General features: G+C 43.6%; 1 protein-coding gene across 1 annotated transcript in view; it reads left to right on the top strand.

Annotated features, from left to right (window-relative positions):
- Window positions 1-14,879, top strand: part of LOC467872 (ATP-binding cassette sub-family A member 17-like) — a 62,918-nt gene that overhangs the window by 36,224 nt on the left and 11,815 nt on the right. The window contains 3 exon segments of the mRNA XM_063797575.1: window positions 5,916-6,222; window positions 9,457-9,730; window positions 9,902-10,106. Coding sequence (XP_063653645.1) covers window positions 5,916-6,222; window positions 9,457-9,730; window positions 9,902-10,106 — 786 coding nt within the window.

Raw genomic sequence — 14,879 nt, forward strand, 5'->3', positions numbered from 1 at the left:
GGGACAGACTATTTGTTGAAAAGACTTTTTTTTCCACATTGAGTTGTTCAGATGCCTTAACCAAAAATCAGTTGACTGTATGTCTCTACATTCCCTCTTCTGTTTCATTGATCTGTTTGTCTGTCCTGTGCTAGTACTGCATTGTTGAGATTGCTGTAGCTTTGCAGTATATCTTAAAGTCAGGTAGTATATAGTTCTCCCAGCTTTATTCTGTTTTTTGAAGATTGTTTTGGGTATTGTAGATCCTTGACATTATCACGTAAATTTTAAAATAAACTTATCAATTTCTTAAAAAAAAAAAAAGAACCTGATGGAAATGCTGTTTCATTTGTAATGATGTACCACCCTAATGCAAGATGTTAAAAACAGGGAAATGGGGCTGGGCACCGTGGCTCACACCTGTAATAACAGCATTTTGGGAGGCCGAGGCGGGCAGATCACCTGAGGTCAAGAAATCGAGACCATCCTGGCCAACATGGTGAAACCCTGTCTCTATTAAAAATACAAAAATTAGCTGGGCGTGGTGTCTCACGCGTGTAATCCTAGCTACTCAGGAGGCTGAGGCAGGAGAATCGCTTGAACCCAGGAGGCGGAGGTTGCAGTGAGCCAAAATTGCACCATTGCACTCCAGCCTGGCAACAGAGAGAGACTCCGTCTAAAAAAAAAAAAAAAAAAAAAAAAAAAGGGAAATGGTGGTGGGAGGAGATGTGTATATAGGAAACTCTCTGAACTTTCTGCTCATGGAGGTAGATGCCCCAGCCCCAGTCAAGCCTTCAAGGGACTGCAGCCCTGGCTAATAGCTTAACCGAAGCCTCATGAGAAATCTTAATATAGAAACACCTAGCTAAGCCACTCTCAAATTCTAGACCCCCAGAAACTGTGTGAGATAATAAATTTTACTGTTGTTTTAAGCTACTAACTTTTGGGATAATCTGTGTCACAGCATTAGATAACAAATACACCATGTTTTACAGAACCATACTGAAGGAAAAAAGTCAATTTCCTGGGTTATTTTGGTGTGACAAATTCTTAGTAGAATGATGGCCCAAAGCCTTTGACTAGAAATAGTTTCCTGGCACATTGACACTTTGCTGCCAACCGAACACATCTTTTTGCCTAGAGCAGGGGTCAGCAGACTTTTTCTTAAAGGGCCACACAGCCGGGCGCGGTAGCTCACGCCCGTAATCTTAGCACTTTGGGAGACCAAGGTGGGCAGATCACGAGGTCAAGAGATCGAGACCATCCTGGCCAACATGGTGAAACCCCGTCTCTACTAAAAATACAAAAATTAGCTGGGTGTGGTGGCCCGCACCTGTAGTCCCAGCTACTCCGGAGGCTGAGGCAGGAGAATTGCTTGAACCTGGAAGGCAGAAGTTGCAGTAGGCTGAGATAGGGCCACTGCATTCCAGCTTGGCAACAGAGTGAGACTATGTCTAAAAAAAAGGACCACATAGTAACTATTTTATGCTATGTAGGCTTAGCAGCATAATCAAGGATATTATGTAAGTAATTATATAACTAGTTCCAGGCCAGATACAGTGGCCCATGCCTGCAGTCCCAGCTACTTGGGAGGCTGAGGCAAGAGGATCCCTTGAGCCCAGGAATTTGAGGCGGCCATGAGCCATGATCACCACTGAAATCCAGCCTGGGCAACAAAGTAAGACCCAGGCTCTATTATTTAAGTGTGTGTGTGTGCATACACACACATACTATATACTATTTATATATATATATGATTATATATACTTACATATATACACTGTAAATGTATATATAATATCTATATATACACGTGTGTGTATATATACATATGTAGTATGTGTATATATAGTATGTGCGTGTATATATACATATGTAGTATGTGTATATATAGTATGTGCCTGTATATATACACATATTAGTATATATATTTTACATATATATTACATTTTATTATATAGTACATATATACTTTACATTATACACATATATAGTGTGTGTGTATAGTATATATACACTTTACATACACATATTAGTGTGTGTGTATATATACATATACTTTAAATATATTTGTGTATGTACATACCTACACACACATATTGGTTAGTTAACTCAATACTTGGGACTTATTTAAGACTTTGCGGCCAGGCGCGGTGGCTTATGTCTGTAATCCTAGCACTTTGGGAGGCCAAGACGGGCAGATCATGAGGTCAGGAGATCAAGACCATCCTGGCTAACACGGTGAAACCCTGTCTCTACTAAAAAATAGAAAAATAAAATTAGCCGGGCGTGGCGGCGGGTGCCTGTAGTCCCAGCTACTCGGGAGGCTGAGGCAGGAGAATGGCGTGAACCCGGGAGGCAGAGCTTGCAGTGAGCCAAGATCATGCCACTGCACTCCAGCCTGGGTGACAGAGCGAGACTGCGTCTCAAAAAAAAGAGAAAAGACTTTGCTAGACAGTTTGTAGCCAGTATATACTATATATATATATACACATGCACACACACATACACACACAAGTATATATTTGTATATGTGTGTTTCAATGTTTATGGTTATGTTAGATCATTATATAATTACATAATATCCTTGATTATGCTGCTAAGCCTACATAGTGTAAATAAAACATATATATAGCTCAGAATCAACCATAGTTCATTCTGAACTCAGAATCTCTTGGGCTGGATATGGCCCACTGGCCATTGTTTACCAATTCCTGGCCTAGAGTCTCAGCAGAACTCTGTTTTATAATTTTCAGTTTTGCTTATGAAATAGATATTAAATAATGTATCATTTTGTTTTAATTTGCATATAGAATCTTTTAGGGAAAATGACAAAATCTATTCATACTAGTGTTGCCTCAGTTATTTGGAAAAGCCATTGGTTAGTTAACTCAATACTTAGGACTTATTAAGACCTTGCTATCCTGTTTATAGCCAGTATATACTTGCTACCCACTATATATAATCTAGATGCAGCTTTTTTTCCTCATTATTCTTATCCTTTTTTTTTTTTTTTGAGACGGAGTCTTGCTCTGTGGCCCAGGCTGGAGTGCAGTGACACAATCTTGGCTCACTGCAACCTCCGCCTCCTGGGTTCATGCCATTCTCCTGCCTCAGCCTCCTCAGTAGCTGGGATTACTGGCACCTGCCACCATGCTTGGCTAATTTTTTTGTATTTTTAGTAGAGACAGGGTTTCACCGTGTTAGCCAGGATGGTCTCAATCTCCTGACCTCGTGATCCGCCCGCCTCGGCCTCCCAAAGTGCTGGGATTACAGGAGTGAGCCACCACGCCTGGCCCATTATTCTTATCCTAACTTAGTTTTTTCAAATATCATATTACTTTCATTCTTTAAATCCAAACAAAATGAACTTTGCCATGATTTTAAGAATTTGTTTTTGCTTTTGGTTTGGTTTAGAGTTTGTATGTTGGCAGATGCCAGTACAGCTGTCCCAAACATCAAACATCCCTCTATCCATCCCCAGCCCTGCTTAGCAGAATTCCTGTTGACAGAATTAAACATCTTCATTCGAGGGCCTTCTCAATATGGACTGGGCTGCCAATCAAACCAAACACTGGGGTAAATATTCAAAATGTATGCAAGAAAGCACATATTAGTTTAATTCTTGGAAATATGCTGTCATTCTGTCAAGAAGTTACATCAGCCTTTTACAGGGTTTTAAGAAAAAACGTGCACATTTTAGGCATAAAAGATTGGCTGTGCCAGGCTTTGGCACTATCACAGTCTCTGCTGTAGTTCAAAGGCGAAGGGTGATGGTCTGGATAGGATTAACCCAGTGTAAGAAGGGATCATAAAAGATTATAGTAGAGGTCTTGGCCATTCCTCTGACCAGGAAGAAGATAGAATAAAAGTACTAAATCTGCTGGCCAAAAAGCATGTATCTTTCACTATGAAACAGATCATGTATTATATCGCTTGGAATTTAAAATTTTTAAAAATACATCCTTATGAAATATATGGACAACCTGTAATGTTCTTTTAAGGTTGAAAAAAGGATATTGGGCTGGGCATGGTGTCTTACACCTGTAATCCCAGCACTTTGGGAGGCTGAGGTGAGTGGATAACCTGAGGTCAGGAATTCGAGACCAGCCTGGCCAACATGGTGATACCCTGTCTCTACTAAAAAAAAAAAAAAATTATATATATATATATATATATATATATATATATATATATATATATATGTGTGTATATAAATTAGCCTGGCATGGTGGTGGGTGCCTGTAATCCTAGCTACTCGAGAGGCTGAGGCAGGAGAATTGCTTGAACCCTGGAGGCGGAGGTTACAGTGACAGTGAGCCAAGGCGCTAGCCTGGGCGACAAGAGCAAGACTCCATCTTAAAAAAAAAAGAAAAAGGAATATTGGTTTGTGGCCGGGCACAGTGGCTCATGCCTGTAATTCCAGCACTTTGGGAGGCTGAGGCAGGCAGATCACCTGAGGTCGGGAGTTTGAGACCAGCCTGACCAACATGGAGAAACCCCGTCTCTACTAAAAATAAAAAATTAGTTGGGTGTGGTGGCACATGCCTGTAATCTCAGCTACTTGGGAGGCTGAGGCAGGGGAATTGCTTGAACCTGGGAGGCGGAGGTTGCAGTGAGCCGAGATCGTGCCATTGCACTCCAGCCTGGGCAATGAGAGCAAAATTCCATCTGAAAAAAAAAAAGAAAGAAATATTGAGGTTCATTTTATGAAGTGTTCTTGATTTAGCTATCCACAAGTATTAATGTAAAATAAGACTGACTTTTGTGAGTTAGTCAAGAGATTAACTTTATTGTTTCATAACCTTGAATCACACAATTACTAGGAAGCTGTCATCCACTGAGCCTCCAAGTTGGGAAAGGTCTTGGGGTCAACTAAGTCAGCCACCTGTCTCATACAGGAGGCAAAATAAGACCCCATCTCTTCAAAAAATAAAAAATTAGCCAGGCACAGTGGTGCATGCCTCTAGTCCCAGCTACTAGGGAGGCTGAGGCAGAAGGATCACTTGAGCCCAGGAGGTCAAGGCTTCAGTGAGCCAAGATCACACCACTGCCCTCCAGCCTGGCTGACAGAGTCAGACCCTGTCTCAAAACAAAACAAAACAAAACAAAACAAAAATCATAAGTTCAAAGAGTTCTGGCCGGGCGTGGTGGTTCACGCCTGTAATCCCAACACTTTGGGAGGCCAAGGCAGGTGGATCATGAGGTCAGGAGATGAGGTCAGGCTGATATGGTGAAACCCCATCTCTACTAAAAATAAAAATAAAAAAAATTAGCCGGGCATGGTGGCAGGCACCTGTTGTCCCTCAGCTACTTGGGAGGCTGAGGCAGAATGGCGTGAACCTGGGAGGAGGAGCTTGCAGTGAGTCAAGATTGCACCATTGCACTCCAGCCTGGGCGACAGAGTGAGACTCCGTCTGAAAAAAAAAAAAAAAACTTCTAACTTGAAGCAAATTTTGAATATAATTGAAAAATTAAGGCCGGGAGCAGTGGCTCACGCCTATAATCCCAGCACTTTGGGAGGCCACGCCTGTAATCCCAACACTTTGGGAGGCTGAGGCGGGTGGATCACGAGGTCAGGAGATCAAGGCCATCCTAACTAACACGGTGAAACCCCATCTCTACTAAAAATACAAAAAATTAGCCGGGCGTGGTGGCGGGCGCCTGTAGTCCCAGCTACTTGGGAGGTTGAGGCAGGAGAATGGCGTGAACCCGGGAGGCAGAGCGTGCAGTGAGTCAAGATCGCGCCACTGCACTCCAGCCTGGGCGACAGAGCGAGACTCCGTCTCAAAAAAAAAAGAAAGAAAGAAAGAAAAGTTAGTTATATGTAGTATCAGGGAGTGCAAATGGGCATGAGCCAGGGGCCACTTCAGTGCCTCCAGCTTCTATCTGTGACCGTGTTAATGGTGTGTTTCCCTTTTATTTTTTTATTGTAGTTCAGTCTTCTCTGCCAACAATTTTATGCCATGCTCCTGAAAAAGGTCACATATTCTTAACACAACTGGATGTTGATGTTATCAATACAGATCCTGGTCCCTCTGGTGATCATCATGTTAAGCCTCACGTTCTTCAATTTCAAAGAAAGAAGCATAGAAAATGTCCCATTGGAGCTGACTCTGAAAACATATGGTCAGACCATTGTTCCTTTCTTTATTTCTCAGAATTCCAGGCTGGATCCTCAACTTTCAGAATGCTTTGCAAATATGCTTATGGTTGAGGGACAGATTCCTCTGGAGGTCCTAGGTAAGTATGTACCAGGCCCGGGAAAATGGGGCATGAAACAATCCTGTTGTTCTTTGTAGTGAAGCCATGTGCTGGTGGGCCACGTGGTGCTCTCTGAAGTTAGAAATAAATAGCCAGAAATCTCAGAAAACCGTATTTCAAACCCCAAATGACAGGAAAGGTAGAGTCCCTAGAAATAAGACCAAGTATGTGTCTTTCTAGGAATGAAATCATGCCCCCAAATAAAATTATAGGTTTGTGTGTGTGTGTGTGTATGTGTGTGTGTGTATGTGTTTGAGATGGAGTCTTGCTGCAATGCCCAGGCTGGAGTGCAAGGGTATGATCTCGGCTCACTGCAACCTCCACTTCCTGGGTTCAAGCAATTCTGCCTCAGCCTCCCGAGTAGCTGGGACTATAGGCACCTGCCACCACACACAGCTAATTTTTGTATTTTTAGTAGAGAAGGGGTTTCACCAGATTGGCCAGGCTGGTCTTGAACTGCTGATCTCAAGTGATCTGCCTGCCTCGGCCTCCCAAAGTTCTGGGATTTCAGGCATGAGCCACTGCACCCGGCCTCCCAAAATAAAATTGATAAACTATTCAATATGTTTGAATTGTATTGAAAGGACAGCTACACTTTTTTTTTTTTTTTTAGATGGAGTCTTGCTCCATTGCCCAGGCTGGAGTACAGTGGTGCCATCTTGGCTCACTGCAACCTCTGCCTTCTGGGTTCAAGCAATTCTCCTGCCTCAGCCTTCCGAGTGGCTGGGATTACAGGTGCATGCCACTGTGGCTGGGTAATTTTTGTATTTTTAGTAGAGAAGGGGTTTCACCATATTGGCCAGGCTGGTCTTGAACTCCTGACCTTCTGATCCACCCACCTCAGCCTCCCAAAGTGCTGGGATTACAGACGTGAGCCACCACGCCCGGTCAAGATCTACACTTCTACCAAGGGAGTTTATGGACGAAGTGGTGATAGATATAAAGAAAACTAGGCAAATGAGAAAACAAGAATATTATTAACTTCAAGGGGAAAAGTTGTACAACAAAACATAACATACTACTTGGTTCAGTTGTAAATAATTTTTGCTTAGTCATCATAATCTCAAAACTGACTATTGGCCGGGTGCGGTGGCTCACGCCTGTAATCCCAGCACTTTGGGAGGCTGAGGCGGGCGGATCACGAGTTCAGGAGATCAAGACCATCCTGGCTAACACGGTGAAATCCCATCTCTACTAAAAATACAAAAAATTAGCCAGGCGTGGTGGCGGACAGCTGTGGTCTCAGCTACTCGGGAGACTGAGGCAGGAGAACAGCGTGAATCTGGGAGGTGGAGCTTGCAGTGAGCCGAGATTGCGCCACTGCACTCCAGCCTGGGCAACAGAGCGAGACTCTGTCTCAAAAAAAACAAAAAACAAAAACTGACTATTGATTTAGCGAAAATTATGATGTAACTCTAGTGGGAGGAAGTCTGTGGGGGTTGTAAGAGAACAAAATCCTTGCTTCCATCATGAAACATCAACAGCTAGGTGATGTGCTGTTTAGCAATGTGGAGAAACACCAGGTAAAAGATGTGAAAGGGGTTGCTTCTGGTGAACAGCCATTGGGGAGGCTCAGGGCTAGGGCAGAGCACTGCTGTTTCTTGTATAGCTATTTGATTTTTAAAATTATATTCATGCATTATTTTGATTAAATAACATTTTAAAGTAATTACTTTTTTAAAATAAAGATTTCAAATGCAGAGCATGATGTAACAAAATGGTTGGGAGCATAACACCCTGCCTCTCTAAGCCTTGGTTTCTTCATACTCCAAATGGGGAGAAGACAGACTTCACCTCACAGTATCATTGGGTGATTTTGTGAGTGAGTGCTTGTTAAGTGCTTTGCACAGGTGCACCCAGTGAGCACTCAGACAGTGGTGCTGGTACTATTGTTGTTGTCATTATGATTGAAGGTCCCTTCAGCACTAAAGAGTTTAGATTTCTGGACTCTGGGTGGGTTGTATATTTGACTTGGCACTGTGTGCTGGGAATACAGTAATGAACAGCATCATTACCTGAGGCCTTATGCAGAAGTGATAGTTACAACACAAAGTGACAGTGACTGCGATTGGAATACTGTGGAATTACACAGACATATCTCAGTCATGGAGGGTCAGAGTAGGCTCCAGAGTAAGAGCCCAAGGTATGAGTAGGCATTGACCAATAGAAGGGAAAAGTAACCCAGAGAACATTCCGAAAAACAAGAAGAGCATTTGTAAGCATGGGGCACTGTAAGTCCTTAGGTTTGGCTAGAGCTAAAAGACGTGAGGCTGAGTTTGGATAGTGATGGGGTCTGTACCTCATGTGGAGGAATTTGGCTTTGTCGTGAGGACAGTGGAGAGCCACTGCAAGTTAATTGGTGGGGCGCATTATGGCCAGCTGTGTCCTTTCAAACAGAGACTGGAGGTGCCAGATAGAAGGCAAGATCTGGCCAGGTGCAGTGGCTCACGCCTGTAATCCCAGCACTTTGGGAAGCTGAGCTGGGCAGATCACTTGAGGCCAGGAGTTCAAGACCAGCCTGGCCAAAATGGTGAAACCCTGTCTCTACTAAAAATACAAAAATTAGCTGGGCTTGCTGGCGCACAACTATGGTCACAGCTATTCGGGAGGCTGAGGCAGGAGAATTGCTTGAACCTGGGAGGCAGAGGTTGCAGTGAGCCAAGATGGCACCACTGCACTCCAGCCTGGGCAATAGAATGAGACTCTGTTTCGGAAAAAAAAAAGCGAGCTCTTCATTGAGGGCTACATAATCCAGGCACAGATGATGGGATCCAGACCCAGTTGAGGCAGTGGGAAGGAAAGAAGCAGACAATTGGAAGAGACTTAAAAGATTAATAGAGCCAGGCACAGTGGCTCACACCTGTAATCTCAACACTTTGGGAGGCTGAGGCAGGAGGATCACTTGAGCCCAGGAGGTCAAGGCTGCAGTAAGCTATGATCACATCACTGCACTCCAGCCTGGGGAACAGAGCAAGGCTCCCTCTCTAAAAATACAAATAAATAAATAAAATAAAGGAAGAATAGACAAGACTCCAAGAGTGACTGGAATTCAGGGCAAAGTGGTGGGAGGAGGCCTGCATTTAGAGGTCAGTGGAGGTTAGTGATGAAGTACCTAGGAGGAGCAGCAGGTTGTGAGAGACTGATAGTGAGTTCTCCCCACCCCAGTGGGCCTGGTGTGACACTCGTCCTGGTGGGTATTTTGTTCCCTTCTAGGTTCTGTAGATGAGTTCCTATTGAAAAAGGCAAAAGAGGAGCCTGAGGACTTTGATAAGCTCTACTTAGTGGCAGCTTCCTTTGAAGACGTGGGAAATCACACCATAGTGACAGCGCTGTTCAACAACCAGGCATACCATTCTTCTGCCCTGGCTCTGGCGCTATTGGACAATTTTCTCTTGAAGTTGCTTTCTGGTGCCAGGGCTTCCATTACCGTAGCCAACCACCCTCAACCTCAGTCAGCCATGGAGGATTCAGAGAATTTCCTGTATCAGTATGTGTGAATTTTCTTCTCTCTATCTACACCTCTGTAGGGTTCCACCCTTTCCCACCTGTTTCTGTCTTTGCTTCTTGTTTTAATTACAAATTGTTATTTTGGGAGATGGTTGTTATTAGCAGTTCCACTTACTCTGCTACCTCTCTCCTTATGTCCCGTCTTTTACAGGGAACCTAAAGGACATTACCTTGTTATCAACTTGCTTTTTGGATTAGCTTTCCTGTCTAGCTCTTTTTCCATGTTGACAGTCAGAGAGAGGCGCGTTAAGGCCAAGCTTGTCCAGTTTATCAATGGAGTTTATGTGGCCACTTTCTGGCTCTCCACTCTGCTATGGGACCTCATCTCCTTCCTCATCCCCAGTCTGCTGCTGGTGGTGAGTGCTGCAGGGTGCTGGGATTCTTCAGCTGCATATCACAGGCAGCTTTTCCTGGGGACCCCTGCCCAGAACCGGAACCAGCTAGGAAGTCTAGGTTGGCAGCTCTGCCCCAGTGGGGACACAGGGTGTGAGATCTCCCTCATCCCTTGGCAGAAGAAGACTCAAGTTCCCAGCTTTGTTAGGAGCAGAGGGATCTGCTTCAGGGTCTCCATGTGGCCCCCCCAAGAATTGCTGCTTCAAGCTAGTAAGGGGCAGTACTTTGGGGACATATGTTTATTGTCCAGAAATACCTCACCAGGGTACTGATGGGTTGAAGTACTTAATTGTGGTTGCATTGAGTAATTTTCAGCTCCCTGGTTATTTTATGCAGAATGGACCGCCTCCTGCTTTGTTCTGCCTGTGTGTTTTGTGAGCATCTCTGAACCCCTTATCACACTACACTGTACCACTGATTTCCAGGGCAGCTCCTGGAGAGCAGAGTTTAGGGCTTGTTCATGTCTGCATGTGCAGATGAGTAGAAGGGAAGTGCCCATGCAGTATTTCTAACACCTCACTTTTAAAATTGAGATTCTGATATTCTTTCTCAAGTGTTTAGGATTGACTTTTTTTTTTTTTTTTTTTTTTTTTTTTGACGGAGTCTCGCTCTGTGGCCCAGGCTGGAGTGCAGTGGTGCAATCTCGGCTCACTGCAAGCTCCGCCTCCCGGGTTCACGCCATTCTTCTGCCTCAGCCTCCCTAGGAGCTGGAACTACAGGCGCCCGCCACCACGCCCGGCTAATTTTTTGTATTTTTCGTAGAGACGGGGTTTCACTGTGTTAGCCAGGATGGTCTCGATCTCCTGACCTCGTGATCCACCTGTCTCGGCCTCCCAAAGTGCTGGGATTACAGGCGTGAGCCACCGTGCCCAGTCCCCTCTGCTTTTAACTTGGGAGTCATTCTGTCTCCTAAGGGACTCTTGGTGATAGTTTTATCTCCACAAACTATAGAGGCAGGAACTGCATCCTCCTTATCATCTGGAAGATGACACTCAAACAACTTGGGAGCCGGCAATTCACCCCTGCTATCTGGACGCAGATCACCTGTAAACCTCATCTCCCTCTGCCCTCAGCTCCCCCACCTCCACAGATGCAGACCATGCTGCGGCTGTGCTCCTGATTTTCCCACACACACCATGTTCTTGCAGATCCTCCCGCGTGAACAATTGGAAAGAAGTAAAGTGACAGATTCGAGGAGCATAGCAGAAGAAAGATACTTAGGTCTTAGAGGTTGAATGACTATAGAGGAAGAGGAGTCAGGGAGAACCAGTTTTCTGGTCTGGAGGCCTGGGAGTCTGATGGTGTAATGATGGATATACAATAAAGTGGGTTAGGATAGATAATAGAAGATATGCCCTTTTCTTCCTGCAAGCAGAGTTAATATTTTCTATTCTCTTCGCATAGCTAGGCTATGCAACAATCTCAAAATCCTTGGATTATACATTCCTAATACTTCCAGGCCACTGCCTGGGGATGGCTTTCACCAACTTATATTACAACTCTGAACTACAGAGGTTTTGCAGTGTCAAGAACCTGAGTGATATTGAGTGTAATGAAGTCTGTGAGTATTGTAAATGGAATTTGTTAATTACATTTTCGTTGAAACATAATTCATATAAAATATGCCCTTTTAAAGCTTACAAGTCAGTAATCTGTCATGAGATAAGAGTTTTTTTAAAAAGAATAAAATTTACAAGTCAGTGGTTTTTGGTATATGCAGAGTAACCTTCACCACTATCTAATTCTAGAAAATTTTCATCACTCCAAAAGGAAACCCTATACCCATTAACAGTCACTCCCCATTCCCTTCTTCCCCCAGCCCCTCGCAATCACTAATCTGCTTCCCGCTGTTATGAATTTGCCTGTTCTGGATATTTCACATAAATGGAATAATACAATGTGTGGGCTTTGTGTCTGTCTGCTTGTACTTAGAATAATGTTTTCAAGGTTCATTCATGTTGTAACAGGTGTCAGTGCTTCATCCCTTTGTGTAGCTGAATGTTAGTCCATTGTGTGGTTTCACCACAATTTATCTTTTCATCTGTTGATGGACATGTGGGTTGTTTCTGCTTTTGCTATTATGAATAACAGTATTATAAACATTTGGATATGAGTTTTTATGTGAACATGTTTTCACTTCTCTTGGGTATATACCAAGACTATATTTGCTAGGTCATATGGTAACTGTGTTTAGCATTTTGAGGAACTACAAAACTGTTTTCCACATTAGCTGAACCATTTTACATTCCTACCAGCAAAGTCTGAGGATTCCAGTTTGTCCACATCCTCTCCAATGCTTTAAAAAATTATTTACTTTTTAAATTATAGTACAATATACATAGCATGAAATTTTATTTATTAATTTTTTTTCTTTTTTCTTTTTTTCTTTTTTTTTGAGATGGAGTCTCACTCTGTCACCCAGGCTGGAGTGCAGTGGTGCAGTCTCAGCTCTCACTGCAACCTCTGCCTTTTGGGTTCAAGCGATTCTCCTGCCTCAGCCTCCTGAGTAGCTGGGATTACAGGCATGCACCACTGTGCCTGACCTCCTTTCAACATTTCTTATAGGGCAGGTCTGGTGGTAATTTTATGCCCCCTTTTCCAACATTTTTTAATTCCTTTTAAAAATTGTATTATAAAGCCATGTACAGTGGCATGCATCTGTAGTCCCAGCTGTTCAATCTGTAGTCCCAGCTGAAGTGGGAGGATCGCTTGAGTCCAGGAGCTTGAAGCCAGCTTGGGCAACATAGCAAGACCCCATCTCTTTTTAAAAAAATTATTATAGCTATTCTAATGAGTATAAATTAGTATCACATTGTGGTTTTGGTCTTTGTTTTCCTAATGACTAATGATGTTGAGCATCTTTTCATGTGCTTATTGGCTATTTGTATATCTTCTTGGGAGAGCTATTTAGTCAAATCCCTCCTCCATTTTTAATTAGGTTATTTGTCTTTTTTCTTTTTATCAGGAAGTTGTAAGAATTTTTTTTTTTTGGACAGGTCTTACTCTGTCATCCAGGCTGGAGTGTAGTGGCATCATCACAGCTTACTGCAGACTCGACCTCCTGGGCTCAAACCATCTTCCCACCTCAGCTTCCTGTGTAGCTGGGACTACGGGTGCATGCCACTGTGCCCGGCTAATTTTTTAATTTTCTGTAGAGACAGTAGTCTCACTGTGTTGCCCAGGCTGGTCTCGAACTCCTGGCCTCAAGCAATCCTCCTACCTCGGCCTCCCAAAATGCTTGCAGGCATAAGCCACCACACCCAGCCAATAATTCTTTATAAAGTTGGATACTAGACCTTGTCAAATATATCATTTTCAAATATTTCCTCCTATATTGCAGGTTGTCTTTTCACTTTCTTGACAGTGTCCCTTGATGAACAAAAGCTTTTAATTATGAAATTATGACAAAGACCAATTTATCTATTCTTTTCTCTTTTGTGTTTTTGATTTAAGAAATTATTGCCTTATGCAAGATAGGGAAGTTTTACCTCTACATTTTCTTCTAAGAGTTTTAGCTTTTTTTTTTTTTTTTTTTTTTTGAGATGGAGTCTTGCTCTGTCACCCAGGCTGGAGTGCGGTGGCGGGATCTTGGCTCACTGCAAGCTCCACCTCACGGGTTCACGCCATTCTCCAGCCTCAGCCTCCCGAGTAGCTGCGACTACCGAGTAGCAGGCACCTGCCTGCTACTACGCCCATCTAATTTTGTTTTTGTATTCTTAGTAGAGACGGGATTTCACCATGTCAGCCAGGATGGTCTCGATCTCCTGACCTCGTGATCCACCTGCGTTGGCCTCCCAAAGTGCTGGGATTACAGGCATGAGCCACTGCGCCCGGCCGAGTTTTAGCTCTTACATTTAGGCCTTTGATTCATTTTGAGTTAATTTTTTATATGGTGTTAGGTAGAGATCCAAATTCATTCTTTTGCATATATGTGTAATTGTCCCAGTGCCATTTGTTGAAAAGACAAAAGTTTCTGTTTTGGTGGAAGATTTTTAACTACAGATTCAATTTCTTTTCTTTTCTTTTTTTTTTTTTTTGAGATGGAGTCTTGCTCTGTCACCCAGTCTAGAGTGCAGTAGCACAATCTCAGCTCATTGCAACCTCCACCTCCTGGTTCAAGCAATTCTCCTGCCTCAACCTCCCAAGTAGCTGGGATTTCAGACGCATGCCACCATGACTGGTGAATAGTTTTTCCTTTTTTTTAGAGGTAAGGTTTCACTTTTTCCCTGGAACTGCAGGCAGGTGCCACCATGCTAGGCTAATTTTTGTATTTTAGTAGAGATAGGGGTCTTGCTATTTTGCCTAGGCTGGTCTCAAACTTCTAGGCTCACGTGATTCTCCTATAGATTCCCCAGAAAAGAGCAGCAAACAGACTTGGCCTCTGTCCAAAGGGAGGGTGCCTTCGAGGGCTCCTGGAGCAGCATATTCCCTGATAATCGGTGCTGGTGGATGGTAGAGAACAGTGTAACCACCTGCCAGGGGACAGTCAGGATTCCTGTGGCCACATGCCCAGCACAGACTTTCAAACAACCTTTGGGCCCCTCCTCTCATTTTTTTTTTTTTTTAAGAAAGAAGGTCTTGCTCTGTTGCCCAGGCGGGAGTGCAGTGGTGCAATTATGGCTCACTGCAGCCTAGAACTCCTGGACTCAACCAGTCCTCCCACCTCAGCCTCCTGAATAGCTGGAACTATACAGGTGCACACCACCGTGCCTGGCTCAGAAGTATAGTTTTCTACC

Source organism: Pan troglodytes, chromosome 18 (assembly GCF_028858775.2).
Source record: "Pan troglodytes isolate AG18354 chromosome 18, NHGRI_mPanTro3-v2.0_pri, whole genome shotgun sequence".
NCBI lineage: Eukaryota > Metazoa > Chordata > Mammalia > Primates > Hominidae > Pan > Pan troglodytes.